The following is a 21,576-nucleotide window of genomic DNA, read 5'->3' as shown; positions in this document are numbered from 1 at the left end:
CCTGCTGAGTCCGGGCGAGCTCGAGCTCGAGGTTACTCTGGACAAGCAGCTGTACAATCACGGCGAGACGATTGCCATCAATGTGTGCGTGCGTAACAACAGCAACAAGGTGGTGAAGAAGATCAAGGCGCTGGTGCAGCAGGGCATCGACGTAGTGATCTTTCAGAACGGTCAATTCCGAACGGTGATAGAAGCGATTGAGACGCAGGACGGCTGCCCAATCAATCCCGGTTCGACTTTACAAAAGGTGCTTTACCTGAAGCCTTCCTTGATGAGCAATAAGAATCGTCGCGGCATCGCCCTTGATGGCGTAATGAAACGGGATGAGAGCGACTTCGCGTCCAGCACTCTGCTTACCTCGCCGGATGTGCGCGACACTTTCGGCATCATCGTATCCTACGCTGTCAAGGTCAAGCTTTATCTAGGCGCTCTGGGCGGCGAGTTGACGGCCGAGCTGCCGTTCATTTTGATGAGACCCAAGCCGTCCGATCGGATCAAACTTGTCCCGACAGACAGCGTGCTGATTGAAGACATCCCGCACGAGAAGGTCGACGAGAAAGTCGGCTTCTAAAATAACGTTTCAATATCCCGTGGGATCATCGCCCGAGTTCTCGCTTCAACCGCTTCTCGCGCCCAACTTTCTAATTAGCATATTGACCGGGCACGAGGATAATACTGATGTCCAAAAGTCATTTAAAGGGCGTGCCTTAATCCGGGAGTAGTCACTTAATTTTTTTTACTTAAACGATCATCTGGGGTATTTTTACACCTTAATTAAAATCACTATTATTAGCAACATATTATATATTATTAAATGTTTCCCGACTTTTATTCATATTTGAGAAGATTATGTATATAGTACATAATGTATATAGTATATAGTATTTCACATTATGATTTGTATTTTATTAATATTTTTAAAACATTATGGATATGGATTTAATTACAATTTTTTGAAAAGAGAGTAAAAACCAAAAATATTAAGCAGAATAAATACGTTAAGTAGTACATTTTTAAAAATAAAGATTTTAAATAATATTTTTATATTGTGTGAGTTTTCGATAGAATTGCATATTTAAAAGTTCAAGAATAGTTGTTAAAAAAAAAGAATATTATACGTTATGTAATATATAAGTATTTTACAATAATTTACATTTTTTTGCCTGAGTGACTATTACCGAGTTAATCAATGTGTTTTTTAAATATCCTCTAGAACTCGCTTAGAGTAGAATTACGATATTGCCAGCTGAGTCTGTGTATTTTTTATTATAATTATTATAAAAGTACATCGTAACTGATGTCAAGTCAGTTTCTGTATATGAATCGTATAAAAAATGTCGAATTAATTAATTCGGCTGATACCTTCTGAAGAATATGTTTATTTATATATTTAGCTAATTTATTTATATAAACATCGATCTCGCATTAATTATTTTCAGGAATAATTTATTGATTGTGTATCGATCGTTTTGATATGAACGCAAATTTGTAATAAGCATCTAGCTGCATTTCTCTCTCTCTCTCTCTCTCTCTCTCTCTCTCTCTCTGTATGTGTGTACGTAATTAAATTCTTCAAACTCTCTAAAGCTCGTAATTAAACGTTTGCGTCAATCCAGTTCCCCCAAAATGCTCTCAAATTTAATTGTACGATTGCGCATTTCACAAAATAGTTATTACGAAAATGTATATATATATATACATATATTTTACAGGATCAATAAAAAATATATGAAACGTTTGTTTGTCGGTCAGGCGTGACTTTCATCGCGTGTGCGTACAATCGATCTCGAGAATAACCACAGTTTTAGAATACCAGACCTCTTTCCCCGCTTTTATTTTTATTCGTTAATTAATCTTTACAGGAAAACCGCTATAGTGGCGCTATAATAGTGACATATTTTGAGGATACATAATAAAAATCAATTATAATAAATCTTATTCACAAGGAAAAGCTGTAATATTTTAAAAATAGACCCCACCCTTTAAAGAAAATTAAACCCGCCTGCATTGATTTCAAATTCCATCGCCTCAGTATCAGGCGGGGTGCATCAGGATATCAGTCTTTTGGGGAATTTTGAGTCCAAAACAAGAGAGACTCGCCTGCGATTCGCCACATATGGGGTGTCACTCTGACTCCCGACTTCCTGCCGAGAAAGTGTCCATGGCGAAGGGCACGGCCGGCCGTCGACGAAAGAAAATCACCCGATACATACGACGAGTGTCGGTGGAGCGACGAGGAGCAGGCAAACGTGGATAACACCGCGATGCGAAAAAGACGCAACGATGAGATGGCGGTAGCTAGACCAGGATGGAAAGAGGAGAGAAAGAGAAAGAGAAAGAAAGAGTGAGAGCGAAGGGGTCGGTCGACCGGTACCATGGTCCCAAGCTAGGAGCCGAGTGTCAGTCAGGCTCGAGACACCCGCGCGAACGGAGCGAGAGAGCGAGGTGGTGACTCGGCTGGTTTACCTCCCCTTCTTCTTACGTTCTTCGCGGATGCAACCCCCTCCTCCTACACATACTCAGACGAGATAGTAATCTCCTGGTCTATCACGGAGTAGTGTCGCGCGGAGTGTCGTACGGGATAGGATACGCGCAGAGGAGAGCGGCTCGCCGGTGTCATCCGGATAACGTTGCTCGTTATCACACCCCGTAGCACGCGTCGCATCTCCGCCCGCACCTCCACCCAGTGTACTCGATCGGCAGCGAGGAAGGACCGCCACGTCGACGACGAGGCGGCGATTGTGGTGAGCTACTCCGAAGGCCGAGTGTGTAAGTACACCTGCATGTACGGATCTATCTGACCCCTTTCTCTTAAAAAAATAATAAGCGAGGTCACCGCGCAAGGTTCTTTGATTATCCGCTCCGTTTCTTGCCGCGATCGTCTCCGCGAGGAGAGGAGGCCTCCGTGCCGAGCCCTCGCTCGGAAACCTCCTCTCGTAGCCCCAGACGTCGGCATCGATTTCCTCGTGCCCCGCCATCGCCACCGACGCCGCCGCTGTCGACAACAACGAGCCCTCGCCCTTCCAGCGGCCGCTCGCATGCCGGATCTCTCTTTCTCTTCCCCTCGGGATCTTTCTTTCTCATCTCGCGGTCAACACGAATTCGCGAGACTCTTCTTCGAGTATCTTTCCAAGTGTCACTCAACGGGGGCGTCCGACGAGTACTATTGACCCAATCGACGAACAATATATCCAAGGACGAGGGTATCAAATTTTCGGAGTAAGGTGTTCGGAGTAGGGTCTTCTCGAGAGGAAATTTGTCACGCCCATACACGTTCCGATCTTCATTTAACTTTGCGTTCGAGAGTGAATTCGATTCATCTCCTATAAAAATTATGTTACCCTTTAAATGTCGAATACTTGGACAAATATAGTCTATAAACGAAAAAACTGCGTTGCCTTAACAGACCAGCGCTCGTAATGTATATGCGCATCCATAGGAGTTAAAGGGTTAAGTGTTTATATGAAGGGAGAATCGAGCAGCTGATACTTCGCTAACCAGACCAGAAGAGATTCGAAGATACTCTTTAACCTTGAAGAAAGTTTTGTCAGAGTTATTTAAAAACAAGATCTGAGTTCTGAGAAGTTCTTTTAATTTCAATTTTCAATTATGCAATAACGCACTATTTTGTTTGTAGTGTTGCATTCCCTTTAAAACACGTCTATTGTATTGGATATCGATTGTTATAACATTTTAATATTTATAGATGCTCTACAAAATAAAAATATAATGTGTTATTATTATATTAAAACGAGAGCATAAAATGAGAGAAATTATATAAATTAATTTTTATACACGATGATTTTCCGATCCTTCACTACATGATGGGTCATTCTGAGTTAATTTCTTTCACTTTTACGAATATACGAAAATTATTACATAATTCTTACATATACTTTAACATCTTTAGAAAGTATTTGTAAGATTGTGTTAAAAAAAAGGAAAGGATAGAGAATTATTATTTAGCCAGATACTCATAAAATTTCAAAAAAAAAAAAATGCGCAGAAAATGAATGACCAAATTGACTATACTAAGTATTAATCTCGAGTTTCAATAAGATTATTTACTTTGATAAAATAGAGAATAGTACAATACAAGCGCGCATATTATTGGCGTGCTGGCTTTTGATTTTATCGCCGCCAATGATGATTAAATTTGTTAGAGAATGAAATAAAAAGGCAAAGCCTCGCTAATTGTTCGTGAGTGAATTTCTGAGATTTGTCTGAACGACGAAACAATTACAATTAGCACGTGACAGAAACTAGCGGAACAAAGTATGGGGGAGGGGGACTCGTATATACAATACATACGTTGTCAAAGCGGATTCCGCGTCGGCTGATTAATATGGCACTGTTTGTAAATATAGTGGCGCAAATGAAAAACTAGCCACATTTAGTGTGCGCGGGATATTACGAGTAGAAACTCTCTGGAGGAAATGTTCTTTCTCCTGCCGCGACACGGTTGTTTATGGCGCTATAACAGTGAGAGTACTTATATACGAAAATACATTTCGAGGAGAAACACAGTTCGGAAATTCTGTTAAACGATTCTACCTGATCGAAAGATGAAACTGTCATTTGAGCTACGTTTCTTTGTATGTATAAAGTGTTACAAGATTAACTTTTCTCGTATATCAAAGAAATCTGAAGGTAATTCTTCGATGAAATTTTCGTAAATCCTAGAATCTATTCTAGGATTTACGAAAATCTATTGATATTGACTGATACACTATTACTATTAATATGTAAATTTTACGTACAAGAAATGTCTTAATTTTTTAATCAATGTAACACGAGTTTTTCATACGTTTCACACTTTTAATAACAAAATATTTATAATCTAGACCTTTATATATAAATACAATAATCTAATTATTAACTTAAAAAAAAAAGAAAAAATAAGAATTCTCTCTCTCTCTCTATTAAGTTCAATCTTGAAATAATATGGAGTATGTAGTCCAATTGTGTATCTTCTCATAACAGTTAAATAAAATATATAACGAAAGAGAGAGAAAAAAAATTGTTATTTTCGAAAATTAAAATTAGTTATCATATATGTTCTTTGTTATAATTACACCAGGGAATCCAAACTGAAAAAAAACAAACAGAATTTTTGAAAGATCTAATCTCCACGACAAGGTCTTATCTCCAGTTGTCCTAGCTTTTAACATGGTAGATTGTGAACTTCCTATGATCACTAAAGACATAGCTTAGCGTTTTATAACTTTGCTTATTTCTACGTAAAATTTACGTATTGATAGCGTTCTAGGGTTAAGGAAAAATTCCTGCAAAGTCTTTAGATTAAATAATCTTGCGCAAAACGCAAACGTTCAATTTTAAAGCTCAATGAGCGAGTGTCTTAAACAAACGCTTTTAAAAGTTTCTAATGCAAAAGATATATCTATCTCAGCTTTGAATTACATAGTACACAGAATATTGTAAATACATTCTATATGCGTTGCAATTAAGATATCAATCGCAGGAAATAACGGACATAAATAGGGAACCAGGCTACAAATAATGAAATGCCTCGGTGTACACACATCACCGGAAGTACTTACTGATCGATTTTCGTAACGAACGTCCTGGCAATCATTAATTTTTCCTCGTTACCGATGAATGTCTTTTACATTTTATCCATGCCTTTCACACCATTTTCCATACCTTGCATATCATATTCGCGCATTACTCCGGTTCGACCAGTCGAGCTGCGCAGCATCATCCTCCGTTCCAGTTCCATAGATCCGTTAATTATCTCGTTTTGCTGAATAAAATATGTCTCCACGAGTCACGGGGTGTAACTTGTCTTTCTTGTGAAATTAGATATCTCTTGCCAACACACCTCGTGAATCATTTAAATCTCGGAATCCATCGGGCGGAACATCGATTATCGAGATTGTCGCACGTGAATTGCAGCTAAAGCACATAGTTTTCTCGATTCAGAATCCGCTCTATATTTTTAGACTTACTCTATATTTTTTCATATGTTTGAATTAAATTAAAATTTTTTAGTAAACATCGCATTTCCGTCGCGCTGAAGAAAGATGAGACTCTCTAAATTCTTTAAAGTGAGATTCACTATTTTGGAGTAAGATTCACTTCAAAGAATTAGACAGCACCTTCCACAAATGCACCTTCTTAACCTTAGCTGTACACATTTTTTTTTACCCTTGATATACCATATTTGTTACCGTGACTTCCGTAAAAATGAACATATTTCAATTAATTTTTTTTCAATCGATGGAGAATTGATTAAGGAATAAAATCCATGATGTGTAAAAATCGATAGAATTAAGGAACTTCGAGATATATAGGTTCAAAGAAAAAAAAAGTTCAAAAACACGATTTAGAAAATTTCGACTTAGCAAATTGCACTGGAGTTTTTGGGACCCCAGGGTGTATAGCTTAAGGATGTAGTGCCAAAGAAATTCGGTCGGAATTAATGTCGTTTCGTTTCCTCGGATAGTCGATCGATCGGAAACTCTCGCGCGAAGCCGCGTGTACGAGCGCGACCTCGTCGAAAGCGAATCACCTTTATCGCCGTCCCAGTTACTCACGTACGGCTTCTCCCGTATCGCGATGCGATCGGGGATCGCCCCCGAAGTCTCTTCTCGGTGGACGTGATTTACATACGGTCGTCCGGCAGCCACAAATAACGACCTGCTCTGTCGTCTTGCTCCCGAGACTGTCGCCTTTCCTCCATCGAGATTCGGCACGAATAAGCCCGGATCTTTGGCGTCGATCGCCTCCAGACGTCTAAAAGGCAGAGTCGGTGCGTGAAAAATTTCACGTGTACAGAAAATTGATTCACCGTTCTCACTTTCTTTTTCGTTTTATTTGACGAACTCGTTCGCGTGTAAGAACCGGCCACGCATCTAGTTTGCATCTTGTTAAGGATGCTGCTTTAATTCTTAGCTGCATTACTTCCTAATGAATTATACAAAATCTTTAGTAGCTGAAAAATGATTTCGATAATTTTAAATAATTTTAAATCGATAATTTTTTAAAGTTTCTCTAAAAATTATCCAAAGGAAGGAAAAAGATTCGATTAAACATATTTGGAGAATATAAAGAAGAGAGTGTATATATATATATATATATATACAACTGCAAAGTCTCAGAAAATCCTCTTACATGTTCAAGGATTAAATTCATGAAATTTCTATAGACACTCGCTGTAGTATTATGTACACGGGTTATTTTATATGTATTCTATATATTTATTTTATACACATCTTATACATATACATTGTGTGCCGACCTTGCCGGCGACCCTTTACCTCGCGGTGAAATTCGCTTACGGTTACTGCACGTGCTGAAAACGTGCGCTCCGTTCTCGGCGAAGCCAACAGCGATCGGTCGTCTGGTCCTGTCCTATCGTATATATGCACGCGCGGGTTCGCCTTATGCGCTTCTCTCTTTTGTGAGTCCCCATGTCTTGCTTACCTACCCACGAGGATCCGCGCCGGCATGCCGTCGCCGAACGTGACCGATCGGAAATAGTGCGGTCCACGTATGTACGGAATCCTTGACGTGCTGCGTCGCTATTTCCAAGGAAGCCAGCCAGCTGGAATCCTGCAAACTGCATTCCGCTGCAAGTCGGCTCTCGTCGCTTTCTGAATACGATTAATCCTTTCCGGGTTTTGATCGACGCGTCACGTCCGGAAGAGATACGTTTTGATCACGTCTTAAATTTTGAATGACATAAACACGGTAGAGTCAGATGTTCGCTGACTTCTCGTTCAAAAGGGAGACTTCACTTGAGGAAATATATGGATCGATTCTAAGCAACATCGCGGAAAAAGGTTTGTTAAAACAACTTTAAATTTCATTGATTTAGCAAATCTATAGCCATAATATACAAACAGTTAGTTTTCTATGTTAAAGTAGCAAAGTAGTACAGCTAAATAAAATTAGCGATTTATAGGTAATCATATTTGTTGTAATAGCACAGCATCAATTAATACAGCAAAAATAATTTTCTAAATCAATCCAATATATAGATTAAAATTAATAACGAAATATACTACTTAGGATGGCACATACTTTTGTTGCTGTAATGAAGAAAACTTGTTACATTAGCAATTTTCACTGTAACAAAGAATTAGCTGAATTAACACATTGCTAATTGCTTGCAGACATAATTTCTTTGTCGAATCGTTTAATCTTCTTAGTTATAGATGTTGAATTTATTCAGCAGACTATAGCTTTGCAAAACTATCCAATCTATTTTTTTCTGTTATTATAAAATTCATAATTTGTTCTCGTAAGAGTTATAGAAACTTATGATTAAAATACATAGTATGGTTCAAATAATGTAAATTAATCAAAATTGTGTTGAGAAGAGTCACGATCCATAAGAAAACGATAGAATGTAAATAATAAGTATTAATATAATTAATAAGAACTAAACAAAGATATAAATATAAGAACTATACAAACGACGTTTCGACTCCGATCGGGTTATTATCAATGTTAAACATATAATAAGCAATTGATATAAACATGTTTAAATTATAAACGGCTTAATATTAAAATTAATAAGAAGAAAAAGATACAGACTAAAAGATAGACGTAAAATTGGTAGCTTGATCGTATCTTGCAGTTATCACGTTGATATTAAGTTCAAGAGGCTTCTTTTTCAACGTCATTGCATATATCATAGTGTTAATGTAAAATATTATAGGGAAGACCGGAACTAAGCTGGCATTTGAATTTTGAGTGACAAAAATATATCTTATGAGTTTCCAATTTATATTAGCTATGTTCCAAAATTTACTGCCAGTACTGAAAATGTACAGTATACGTAACGTATACTGTACATTTTCAGCGCTGTCAATGAATTTTAGAACAGCCATTGTAGATAGCATCTCGCGTGTCTATTTTACCAACGAAGTTTGGTTAGTTTAGGTGTCACGTTGTTGTGTTAGGTAGTCAAACGTGTTTTCGATAGTCAAAAGTAATTTTTGAGATTTCATTTTCCGAATAACATCATTTTTTATGTATATGGATGAAATGAAGTTGCAAACACCAAAACTTTTTATTGCCATCTTGTAGTCTTATAATCACTCTATAAAATAATCATTTGATTAAAATCGTTTATTTTGTTATTGAAAGTTGCAATTGAAAAAAAGGTGCCCACTTAGCCCTGGTCTTCCTTATATAAATCCAAAATACATTGTATATAAATCTTTTTTTTTCTCAATACTGAGCCTGATAATAAAGACGTTCATCGCAATTTGCTTCAACATACAATTTATTTTTATATTCTGATCGATCTTATTTTTTATTTTTGGACACTAGAACACGCTTTATATTATAAATTTCAAGTTCATTATTCGTTTATCGTAATATTTTAATGCACGTCGATCCCTTGAAGAGATCGATCGATCGATCGTTCGTAAATTTGCCCTCTACTATTTTTCATCTTTCTTCACAGTCACGAATTTAGCTTTATTCACGCAGACGGTTGATAATTCTTTAGGGTAAACGCGAATAATACGACTGTTTGCAAACAGGCACGTTTCCTGCGAGAAATGAGCAGGACGACTCTCGCTGACTTTCAATCACATTCGACGGAGACAAAAGTCGCGTCGAAATTAATTAACGGACGGGCGTGCTCGAGACAAATTGACAAACTCCCTAGTAATTAGCAGATAGACGAATAATCTCGCAGCTCGCTTTCGCGTTCTAGGCACGCGCGTGTTCGCGCGGATGCACTTTCATTTTCTTCTCGGTGAGTCGCCGAGGAGCTGTCAGGGAAGACGTCAAAGAGCTCGGCATTGGCGTTCGACGCGGTACAACGAAGGACGGGTGGTAGGGTGGGCAAGAATTCCCGAACACAGAGATCCTTTTGTCCCGGGACCTGACGCAGGAAGGCCGTCGACCCAGAAGATCCCGATGCCGCGCCGACGAGGAAACGCACATCGCTCGTATCCGGTCCATGCGATCGCGGATAATTAACGCGCGCGTGAAACACCTGCATTAATTTCACAATTATAGATGCACTTAGGCGCGAACGTTGCCACCGGCGCGCGTCCGTTCCCACAATCGACAACCGAAATACGGAGTGTATGCATCAAGAGCCAGCACTCAGGTGTATCTACACGAGCGATGTCACGCAACTTGTTCCTTCGACCGCAGATTCTTCGGCTAATTTGGCGCGGTCGATTTTCCCTGGAAAGAAAGATCGAGAAATTCAAGATATCCTCATATAATAACAAGATGCAAAGAACGAGAAGCGAATAGAAATCTTAATACGCAGCGAAATGACACGCGACCGACACGTTCGTATTCGCAGAATATTACATCGAAAACATGTTATACTTTTTGAACGAACTTTTGTTTGTTCTGTCATGTTCGTATTTGTTATATTGTCTCTCATATTTTTATTCGCATTTTTAGTTTTTCAAATTATTATTTTTTGCAAATGTTTTCATTGCGTTCTACTCACGCTATCAATACGTTAAAAATGTTTTCTTATTGTAGACAATACTCATTGCATTCTATTGCAGACAATGGCCTTCGAATAGACATATAAGAGACACGAGAGATATTGCACTGTAATGCTAATTAAATTGCACACTATTGCTTTGTTGATGAAGTTCGGTAAAGTATATAATACACTCAATAGACGCAATAAGATCTTACGATGTGTAATTTTGCAAAAATTTAATGAACAATGAATTTGAGACTATTTAATTTTAATAAAAATTAATTTGTAAATTAATTTGTCAAATTAAATAATCTTAGAATTTAAAAGTTCATTAAATTCTTATTGTAATATAAAAAAATAAGAACGCAAAAGATCGCGAATAAAAGTTTCATTCAAGAAACATAAAATACTTTCGATGTAATTTTTTGCGAATATGAATATCAATTATGTGACATTTCGTTGTATTATCCACTTATTGTTATTATACGAGGATATCTTGTTTTTCGATCTTCCTTTCCAGGGAAAATTCGATCACGCCAAATTAATAATTAGCTGGAGAATTGCACAAATAGTGATGCAAATATCAAATACAGATTGTTTTATTTTCGACATAGAACTCGAATCTATTGGGTTAAGAGTTCTAACATTTTCATTAAGAGTCGACCGAGAAGAGAAGGGAAGTTTCGTGGCAATGCTCTCTTTGTTTTACTATACAATGCTGATCTGGCATGAATCGATGCATTCGAGTGCATGGGATATGGCCTGTCTCGTGCGATGTCTCGCTGCATAAAAGAAACGCGGCATTTCGCGAGTAACGAACTCATCGTGAATCATCGGCGCGAAAATAAACTACGAGAAGCCCGCGTGACCCCAGTTGATAGAAGGGCTTAATGAGAATAAACGATGTATTGCGATGCATCTCGCACATTGAAGCCAGAAGAATGTGATTCGCGAAAAGAATCATCTCGGATTCTCTCTCTCTCTCTCTCTCTCACTCGGGATGCCACTCGGCACGATATAGCTTCTTAACTCGTTTATTACGAGTCTCTATTGAGAAAGAAAAGACAGAAAGAATAGAGAGAGAGAGAGTATTTTATGAACGAAAGAAACGCGTGGTTTCTCCCGATAAATCGCAGCACGTTTCCGTCATTCTGATGACACATATCTGGCACGGATGTTGTGATATCTCACCGCAGGATTATCTTTCCGCGTGCGGAAAGTTGCGTCTCGAGAGCCACTGAAAAGTTCAAGTAAATCTGCTCGTCGCAACGATATATTTCTAAGAAAATTATTTATCGTAATATTTATAATTTTACATTTAGTACTTTACACAGATCTGTATATTTATATATATATATTTGCAACTAATTATTTACTTATATTGCATCTAGATTTTCGACTCAAGTGAAAACAATGTAACATCTTTGTCCATACTTTCAAATTTACTTTCAAAAGAAATACGTAAAAAGAAATTATAATGTTCATGATTCTTATACATATTCAAAATATCGCGAGTTTCGCCGATCATTTTTTCCGCATATAGAAAAGTGGAGCACGCGATTGTCTTTTGCAATATGTTGTAAGTAAAGAAAAAAAGACAAAAAAAACGATACGATAGCAGCCGTGAGCACAATAACGCGCATTGTGATCATCCGAGGATGCGAGTCTATCATTGTACGTAATTGATAAGTTACCATTAAACGATACACCTCATCGAACACTACTCAACTAAATCTAGTATTCCATAAAAAAAAAAATGAGGCAAGCAAGAAATTCGATGTCTTGTATTTTAAACAGAAAATATGATACTGATTATAAAATGCATGCCTTATTTTCTTTTGTAAATTTAAAAGCTCATCTGCACTGAAGCCAATCTGTGCCGATCAGCATAGTGGCTTCTTCTTCTTCTTCTTTATAAATATCTTTAAAAGAAACTGAAGCTAATATCAGCACAATCAATTTCAATGGAAACGAGCGTTAATACCATACAATAGTATTTACTTATTTTTATTTTTATTTTATTTAATTTCTTTTATACATTATTTAAAATTATTCTAGTAGTAGTGTATAAATATTTTTATTAGATTTGGAACTTAACAATCGAAAAAATCGGCAATAACTTTGCAAATCAGGCTTGATGAATTTATACTGTTCGCGTCGTTCACTGTTAAATCTATCTATAGAGTGTCAAATTTAACTTAATTTAAATCGCCACTGCTTTTACTAAATATATCGTTATTTTATAAAACGATAATTAAATTTGATACTATATCGTGTCAGTTTGATACTATGTACTGTATAGTGTCAAATTAATATAACCATTGTTTAAGTATAAAATGATGATATAGTTGAGTAGAAGCAGTGACGATTTACATTAAGCTAAATTTGACACTGTAGATTTAACGATGTTGTTGCAGGCTGCAATAAGTTCTTACTGTTTTTCTTCTTTCAGCCGCATGTCTTTTTTTCCATACAATTTGCCGCGGAAGCATTTGTATACCGCTTGCTATTTGCGAGCCCCGTTTAGAATGCGTCTGACGAAACAGCTTTAAGTGCGGTGCAACTCATCGTAATTACCAGTGAAGCACGTCTGCCGAGTTTTCAGCGGTTAAACTGTATCAGGCAAACGAGCCACATGAAAGTCCACTTTGAAAATGCTGATTTTTCTGATAGATCGATTAAAGAAGCGTTATAAAGAATAACGTAATTTTACGATATCGCATTGACTTTATAATATCGTGTAAATTTTACGATTTCGAAAATTGTTGTCAAAGCACGTGTATATTTCTTAAACGTAGCGACAAATAGATTTTATCCGTTCTATTTTCGGCCTGACAACGCGACGAAAAGAATGTAGTGCTATAATAAACATCTCGGGACGTTATATCGCTTCTCGCTAACAAATACTAGAGTGCGCTTATAAATTTTACTGGAATGAGCGAGATAAAAATATTCTCCTGGTTAAGAGGTGGTGCCAAAGCGTGTCCGTCACGCTCAGACACATTTTGCCAAATTCCTTGTGAAATTTATCTTCGCGCAAGGAGTAACAATGATTTCTCAACGGTAACAGGGAAGTGCGGCACGTGCACAAATAAATGCCGAAGGCAGAGAAAGTGAGTGGGTGACACACTGTGATCCCTTCCGCGATTTTACTGCTCTCGTGATCTATGCTATTATTGACATAGGAAAAAACATATAGAGAAAAATCAGGAAAAAAATCAGTTAATTTTTTATTAATCCTTAAGTAGGCGCACGAACAAAATCACACAAGTGGGCGTCAGCAGTGACTCCAACTTCTTTTTTCTTAATTTAAATAAACCAAGAGAGATATTTAAGAATAAAAATAAATCAGTTTGTTAAAATTAACATTTATCTATCAATAGCGATTACTATTACATTCAAAATTACGTCCTAAGATAAGAAGCTACTGAAAGCGGGAAGGTCAAAAACAAATGTGTTCTGTATTTTTTTAGCGATTGAAGTGATTCTGGATCCCATGTGCCTATTTAAGGGTTAAACAAAATTTTAATAAAACTAATAATTACACTGAAAGAATGGGTTGTTGAAGTATCTAAAAATTTAACTAGATACAGGTCTAAAAATAATTTTGTTTAGATCGTCAAAATATTTGTGTAGAGCGTTTAAACTGCTATAATTGTTAAAACTTTTTGCAGTATTGTCATCAACGTTTAAGTGTTCTACATAATTATTTTAATGTTTCAACAAAATTATTTTCAGGTCATATTTATTTACATTTTTAAATACTTTAACAAAACCGTTCTTTCCGAGCCTTAAAAGCGACGCGTGCGATAAATGAATAACGATTACAAGCATGAATTTATATAAACTAGACGACCATTTTGGAATTTTATCTGCGACTTCCATTATAACTTCGAATACATCTGATATTTAATTATAGATATGTTGACTAACAAGGAAAGGCACGGAAGTGTCGTCCTCTGATTTTGACGAGCTTGTAATATGTTATTCTCCAGACAAAAATAAGCGCGACACGTATTTTTTTATACGTGCCCATACGCACTTTTAGGGGGTGAAACACTCTTTAAAAAAAAATTTTTCTCTTTCGAAGTGAATATCGCCGGAACTGTAAGAGATAAAAAAATTTTCAGCATGAAAATTGAATGGCATTAAGAGTACTTTAGAACTATAATAAAAAAATTTTTTAATTATTTATAATAAAAATTGTTTATTTATAAGAAATAATTTTTTTATTATATTTCTAAAGTACTCTTAATGCCATCCAATTTTCATGTGTGTGCTGAAAAATTTTTTTATTATTACATTTCCGGCGATATTCGCTTTGAAAGAGAAAAATTTTTTTTAAAGGGTGTTTCATCCCCTAAAAGTGCGTATGGGCACGTATAAAAAAATACGTGTCGCTTATTTTTGTCTGGAGAATAACATATTACAAGTTCGTCAAAATCAGAGGACGACACTTCCGTGCCTTTGATTGTAAGTAGATAAATATTTATAGAACGATAAAAATGCTAAGAGAAACTGATAGTCTACTTAAAATTTAATTCAAAAATTTGGTAAATTATTTCATTCGTTTCTATTTGCATTATATCTCGTAATATCATATTTGAAGAATCCGAGAACAAACTTCATTCTTCCTTATCTTGCGTTCAACATTAATGCATTTCCTGACTTACACTGTGGTTTCATAGATCGTTGGCGGGAGCGTTGCGATCAACGAAATACGGTCTTCTGTAAGTTGCGGTCAGAGCTAAAATTAGCAAATACTTTATGATGTGCAACAATTCTTGTTTATGTAGTACGTGTCACCACTTTCTTCGACATTTAATTAATTTATATTCGCCATTGTTTCTGCCGTCGTTTTTAACAACTTATCTCACTAATTTATCTCATTTTCCTTCTTAATTTAATCGCTTTAATCTATTTTAATTTGTTTCCCGACATTTTTACAAACATACAAAGAACAATACATATATTCTTTGATTCACAGTTTTGTCATAAATATCACAATTATCACTGGCTAATTTACTAATTAAACTGAAAAGACGTAATTCGAGATAGTGATAAGCGGGAAAAGTTTCAATAATGAGTTTTCATTCATTAGATTCATTGTTCACACAGGAAGAAATCTGTCATCAGGAATGATTTCCAAGCCGGCTTCTCATCCTGGCACGCTACATCTAACTCGTGACTCACACGTGTGATTACGTTGTTATTAGAACGTTCATACGGGCGGTTATCATACTCGCGTCCTGCATGACGTTTAAACATCACAGAAAATCGTAGATCGTTGACTGTAACAAGCGTAAAGTGGTAATGAGAAATTTACGCCTATCTTCATGCCTATCAATTAACGGATAGCTTGATTTTATCAAGGGTTAATAACGCCGCGGGAATTCGCAGTGATGAGGTAAATACGGAGAACGCGTTAGAATTCCTTTGGAAATTTTTGCTCGAGCTGGCGAAGCAGTGTGATCTTTTTATAAAAACCATCGTAGCACATGTTGGCGCCATAAGCCAGTCAGCCACGTGGTCCGTATCCTTTCGCAATGCAGATTTGAATAATGTAAGAGATAAATCGAATTTTACGCTATTTATTGTTCTAAAAATAACAGGAAAGACAGTTTTAGGATTTGATTATTTACAAAAGAAATTATCTTCATTACTGTTACTATCTAATTAATTAGTTATCGCATTTGTTTTATATAATATATATAGTAAATTCTTCGTACGCATTTTTTTTTATTTTTATATCCAGAGTTATTTAAAAATAATTTTATAGTGTATGAAGAATTTCATAATTTAAATATTTCATAAGTTGAGGATTTTGATTAAATTTCATATCGTAATGTTAATATATTACAAATATATTACGACGGGAAATTTTTTTTTCTTTTCAATGATAACAGGGAGCGTGTTTTTTAAATTATTACCCAGTAAGGAACATAAAAAGCGTAATCTTAAGTAAGCAATAGATTGGTAAAAGACAAACATATGCAATGTACCATCATTTATCGATGATTATCTTATCCGAGCAACGTCATATTATTACATATACTACTGCCAAATGCGATAAATATTAAAGCATTATGCTTCAGCTATACTTAAACTCGATTATAAATATTATTTAACGTTTTTAAAAATTATTTATAACTTTTAGTAAATTACTATTTTGTAATTTTTATTATAATTGCTATTTTCTTACAAAAATCTCTAAAGAGTCTGTTTACAAAAAGTTTTTTTATGTAGGTATCTTTAGTCCTCGATTAACAGTCAGCATTTTGGAAATATATTTTTTTATGCAAAGATTCTATAATTCCTTAATACAATAAAATACTTTTAGAAATATTTGTGTACTCAATAAAAAAAAACTGCTCTGAAATCATTATCATTCTTCGACGTTATGCGAGGCCGCGTCTTACAACAAAATTATCTCCTACGATCTCGGATTACGTAAAGATATATTCGAAATTTTCCAGGAACACCCGGTATATTTTTGTTGGCTGCAACGCGTAGGGAGGGGATATCTACGTGGAGAGCGTACAGGGTGAATCAGCACGCATGCATTTCGGCCGACGGAGTGGTCCTCGTCAAACGGAAGTGTTTCGCGTTGACTCAACCGTGGAAGCTATGGTAGTGTGACGGTCTAACGTGCTCGTATCGCTTTAATTCTGTTGGAACAGGTGCTTACGAAAAACAATCGCATTACGGATATGTTCGGGAAGAGTGGTGTGACACGTGGTAAATATTACAACCTTCTTTTTTTAACAAAGATATTTTTTGATATTCAATAACTTACAATAAAATCGCGACGGCTCTGGATATGTGCAAACATGAATGTTTTGTCTGCAATTCCATCGCGCAATCAGCAGCCGGAATTCTAGGGACTAGATGTTCTATTTCCGACACCGAGCGTTCCGAAACAGGGACAGGTCCAATTTCTGTCATGGCTTGACATAACTGTCTCTTGGTCCATTTTACATAAGTATCGTACGAAGTAACGGAATTCAGCGTGTGTAGACCAAAAAGTTTAAACATACCTATATCTAACGCGTTATGTGTTACTTGTATACATATGTAGTGTTTCAAAGTATCCAAAGTGATAGGCTTGATTAAAAGGAGTGGGTGCAATTATACGCGTATGTCCGCAATTAATAAAATATTCCTTGTTTTTAAATAAGCGATCATTATGAAGGCAAATAAATTTACCGATAAAGAAATTCATTTATTCAAAGCCAAGAATATACATCGAGAGAACTGTCGGATTATTTTTAAATTCCATCTCATAGTTATAAATACTTTCTAAATATAAATGTGTAAAGAGTTTAAAATTAGATCCCTTTTATAGTTATCATGCAAATTCAAGTATAATTTGATTATGGAGTAATTTTATCTTATTCTCAATTATTTGCTTAGAACCAATAATTTGATCGCACTCAAAGACGGATTTTCTCGGAGGACTTTGCTGTTTTGGTCGCATTACAGCCGTCGAAGAAATACCGCGAGGATTTCTCGAACCGTAGCTTATAGTTATTTTAAACGTTGTTGCCGCGAGCGATCGCACGGCGGATTCGAGCTCGTATTGCGAAAAAAAAGCAGCCGGCCGTTTTGCATGCCCGCGTAGATCGAAAGCGACTGTTCGCGCGGAAAGATTCACCGCCCAGATTAAATCGTGGAAGATACAGTTCCTCGTCACGACGCCCGCTCGAATGGAAAGGCACCTCGTACGCCCGGGATTAGCTATTAGTTGCAAAGGACTCTCAATGCATAATACATGATAGAAGGCAGAGGGGAGTTTCCTGATGTCATTTTATGTAACGGCAAAAGGAAAGATGAAACGAATGTCGGGGACGTGCCGTTCTCGCGGGAGTTGGCGCTCGTTGCAATTCAAGTGCGAAAACAACGATGAAAGGGTGAATCTTAACGTATTTTACAAAAAGTGCGTGGCTTGTGAACAATAAAAATAATAACTTTCGAATGAATAATTAATATGACAACATATTCTAGCTTTGTTTTTCTTAAAAATTTAAGAAGGTTAGTTTTAAAACAAAAAAAAAATTAGAATTTAATTTTCTCTTAAAAATGTTTTATATATTCTTTTAAAAGAAACTTGACTCTTACATTAGTGTATATGTAACTCTTCACACGATACCCTATACAGACGCGGATAAATCCGACTGCCAGAAACCTAATCGGACTGCGCGGAGTGACTCACAACCGTCGTGCTTTTGGCAGAATCTGGCTGTGACCAGATGGCAAGGTATCATTGCACGAAGCACCAACAAACGACAAAACGAAAAGAAGAAAATCCGCGCGACGTTTATGATGATCCGTTCATTGGTTTCCGCAATTATATCCCATTCAAGCGTGCACTCTTCAAGCTTCTGTCGGAATCGCCTTACGCGATTTACGATCCTCCCGCTGTTTTGTACATCCTCGCAAACGGACACGTTCTTTCGATTGAGGACTTGACACATTTGAAACCGGTAATACTGACTAATCGCCGAGAACCGCGAGACAGTGATGCGTCTGCCCTGATTCATTCAACAGTGACACGACGTAATGAATTAGCGTGGAATCGGTACACGCAGCCATAAATGAGCGGCCACTCATTAAACTATTTTGCCATTGATATAGGAAGTCGGGATTAAAAGGAGTTTAGTATTTAAGTAATAAAATTAATTACATACGTATAAAATATAACGTAATTTATAGAGCAGAAATATCGTATCTACGTATCGATCGCAATAATCTTTGAAGGAGAAAAAGATTTCTCAGATTAAAATATTCCAAACAGAATTGGTAGGTTACAGATACATTGACCGGATCTATATAGAAGTTTCTACGCACAATTTGATCTCGTTATAGAAGCGCTCTCTTCTGGAGAGTGTTTCTGCGAATATGCCATCAGACACTATTTCACACCTCCGTGTGTACTTTTAAGAGAATCGCCGAAAACTCTCTGGCTCTCGTTCAATATACGTAAGCGACCGCGCAGCATTTATTCAGAATCCCGGATATACATACAGAGAATCCCGTAAGGCTGCGTGCACACTCTCTAAAGCTGCCGCGCGTAAATTTAGGCACAGAATCATAAACCTAGGATGCAAAACACGCTCGCTGCCTTTGCGTACCTCGCACGTACGAACAAACAAGAACGGATTTTGATCTGAGCGAAAAAACCACAAATCAATTCAAGATAATACTTAAAATATTTATAATTATAAATGAATACAAATCAAGTATAATTAAATATCTTTATAAATTAAATCAAGCAGTAAGTGCCAACATTAGTTAAACGTGTGTATATAAATTTTAATAAATAAATAAATATAATTACTGAAGATAATCCAAACGCGGGTCGAAACGTTTATTTTTTAATGTTGATAAAATAAAATTTATATACAAATAAATATAAATTTATATCCAATAAAATTTATATGGTGTTGTCGACTCTTATAGCGTTTAATTGTGTACTTGATTTATATTTTTAAAAAAAGCTTAATCTTATTCTTTTCTTTATAAGTGAATACGTTTAAACCTACACGGAAAAAACAGTATGGTTGGTCTACACAGAAATCTGATGATGCCAATCAGATTAAATAGTAAAATATAGAACAACTATTTATGTGGTTGCTTGAACCATAGTACAATGGTTAGGTTAGATTATGTTGCAGCAATGACGGTATTTCACATATACGTATTTTTAATTGTAAGCGTGAGTCGCTTTTGCTTTTTGAAAAATTGTAACTTAATTTATTATAACTTATCCATAGTAAATGATCCTCCAACCAAGTTTTGGTTATCACAACCAGATCGCGTCTGACTACATTGACATAGTTAACACATCAAAGTAAATAAATCGTATCAACCATACACATTCCTATCACATAAAGATAACTAGGATAATGTTTCTATATTGCTCACAACTAAATATTTTTAGTTATGTGAACTATATCTTTTTTTTTCCGTGTAAATTTAATTTAATTTAATTTAATTTAATTTAATTTAATATATATATATATACAATGTGTCCGTTTAGTCTTTCTGCGAATATGCATTTCACGCACGTTATCTAAATTATTCTAAGATTAACCTGTCATTAAAATTCAGGCGTTAACGTTAGATCCTGGAATACAAATTCCGAGAATCTATGAATAACAACAGGAACTGACAGGTTAATAAAGCTAACGTCGAAGAAAGCTCATGAAAAATGGCGAGAAGATTCACTAGTTTTTAGGCTTTTTATATATTTTACTGGTTCCTGGGAGCACGCGTTGGTTTGCTTAGATACGCTCATTCATCGTCTTATTTTGATCTGCAATGCGTCACAATCGTCTCACGATCCTAATGGTTGATGAGTCGAAATACAGAAGCCGCACTCGTTGAAAAGCCGATGTAACGGTCTATCGATTAAAGAAGTATGTCGCAGACGGTGGGGCTGCAATTAAAAGCGACGTGAAGAGTCGATGCACCCCTTTCCCTCCGTCGTTGTCAACGCATTCCGCGCGAATCTCCGCATCATCGTCTTCCGTATCGTTGCCTCCGATGGTCGTCTTCGATGCGTTAAATCAGCCTTTCTTAACTGTTGTATTATTTCTTCGAATAGTCGTCCGTTCGATTCCGGTCAACCTCGCTTAACTTTCTCGGAGATCATATGATTTTAATGCAGACAGATTACGTTTGACCAGCGAAAACTTAATTAAAATTAATTAACCAAACAGACCGTAAAACGCGATTAATTTTTATTATCGCAAAAACTCAACGTGCTTTTGTTTATATTTTCTACAACTTTTTCTTTATTATCAATAACAAAGTGAATCACGCGGGTCGATAACCGAGCGTTATCTGACGCTTTCGTCGTATAACGTTGCTATAATAGGCTATAAAACGTTCTTTCGGTCAATTTTAGATCTAATCGATCATTTTAAGGTGTGCCTACGGCACGTCGATCATAAACGCCATAAATCAAGAATTCGTGGCACCGTGAACTTACTTACGTAAGCGCATTATAAAATTATGTTATCCTTGTGAGGAACTTTTTCACAAAGAAACTTTAAAATCTTTGTTTTTTGAGGATTTTCTAAGAAATCGATGAATTCGTTTCTGGCTTCAGAATTCTAAGATTTAAATTTCAAAGAAAT

The 21,576-nt window shown here is 36.2% G+C and overlaps 2 protein-coding genes across 2 annotated transcripts in view; both read left to right on the top strand.

The window, feature by feature from the left end:
- Positions 1 to 820, top strand: part of Arr1 (arrestin 1) — a 2,006-nt gene extending 1,186 nt beyond the window's left edge. Inside the window, 2 exon segments of the mRNA XM_018460834.1 lie at positions 1 to 2; positions 4 to 820. The exon segment at positions 1 to 2 is cut by the window's left edge and continues 235 nt beyond it. Coding sequence (XP_018316336.1) covers positions 1 to 2; positions 4 to 571 — 570 coding nt within the window. The 3' untranslated portion in view covers positions 572 to 820.
- A 16,183-nt stretch (positions 821 to 17,003) lies between these two features.
- Positions 17,004 to 21,576, top strand: part of LOC108730936 (uncharacterized) — a 59,803-nt gene continuing 55,230 nt past the window's right edge. The window contains exon 1 of the mRNA XM_018460915.1: positions 17,004 to 17,173. Within this exon, the coding sequence (XP_018316417.1) occupies positions 17,146 to 17,173 (28 nt within the window). The 5' untranslated portion in view covers positions 17,004 to 17,145. The remainder of the gene's footprint in view (positions 17,174 to 21,576) is intronic.

The sequence above is a fragment of the Mycetomoellerius zeteki genome, unplaced genomic scaffold (assembly GCF_001594055.1).
Source record: "Mycetomoellerius zeteki isolate Tzet28-1 unplaced genomic scaffold, Tzet1.0 scaffold98, whole genome shotgun sequence".
NCBI lineage: Eukaryota > Metazoa > Arthropoda > Insecta > Hymenoptera > Formicidae > Mycetomoellerius > Mycetomoellerius zeteki.
The sequence above is the reverse complement of the archived record's forward strand: the minus strand, read 5'-3'. Positions and strand labels throughout refer to the sequence as shown.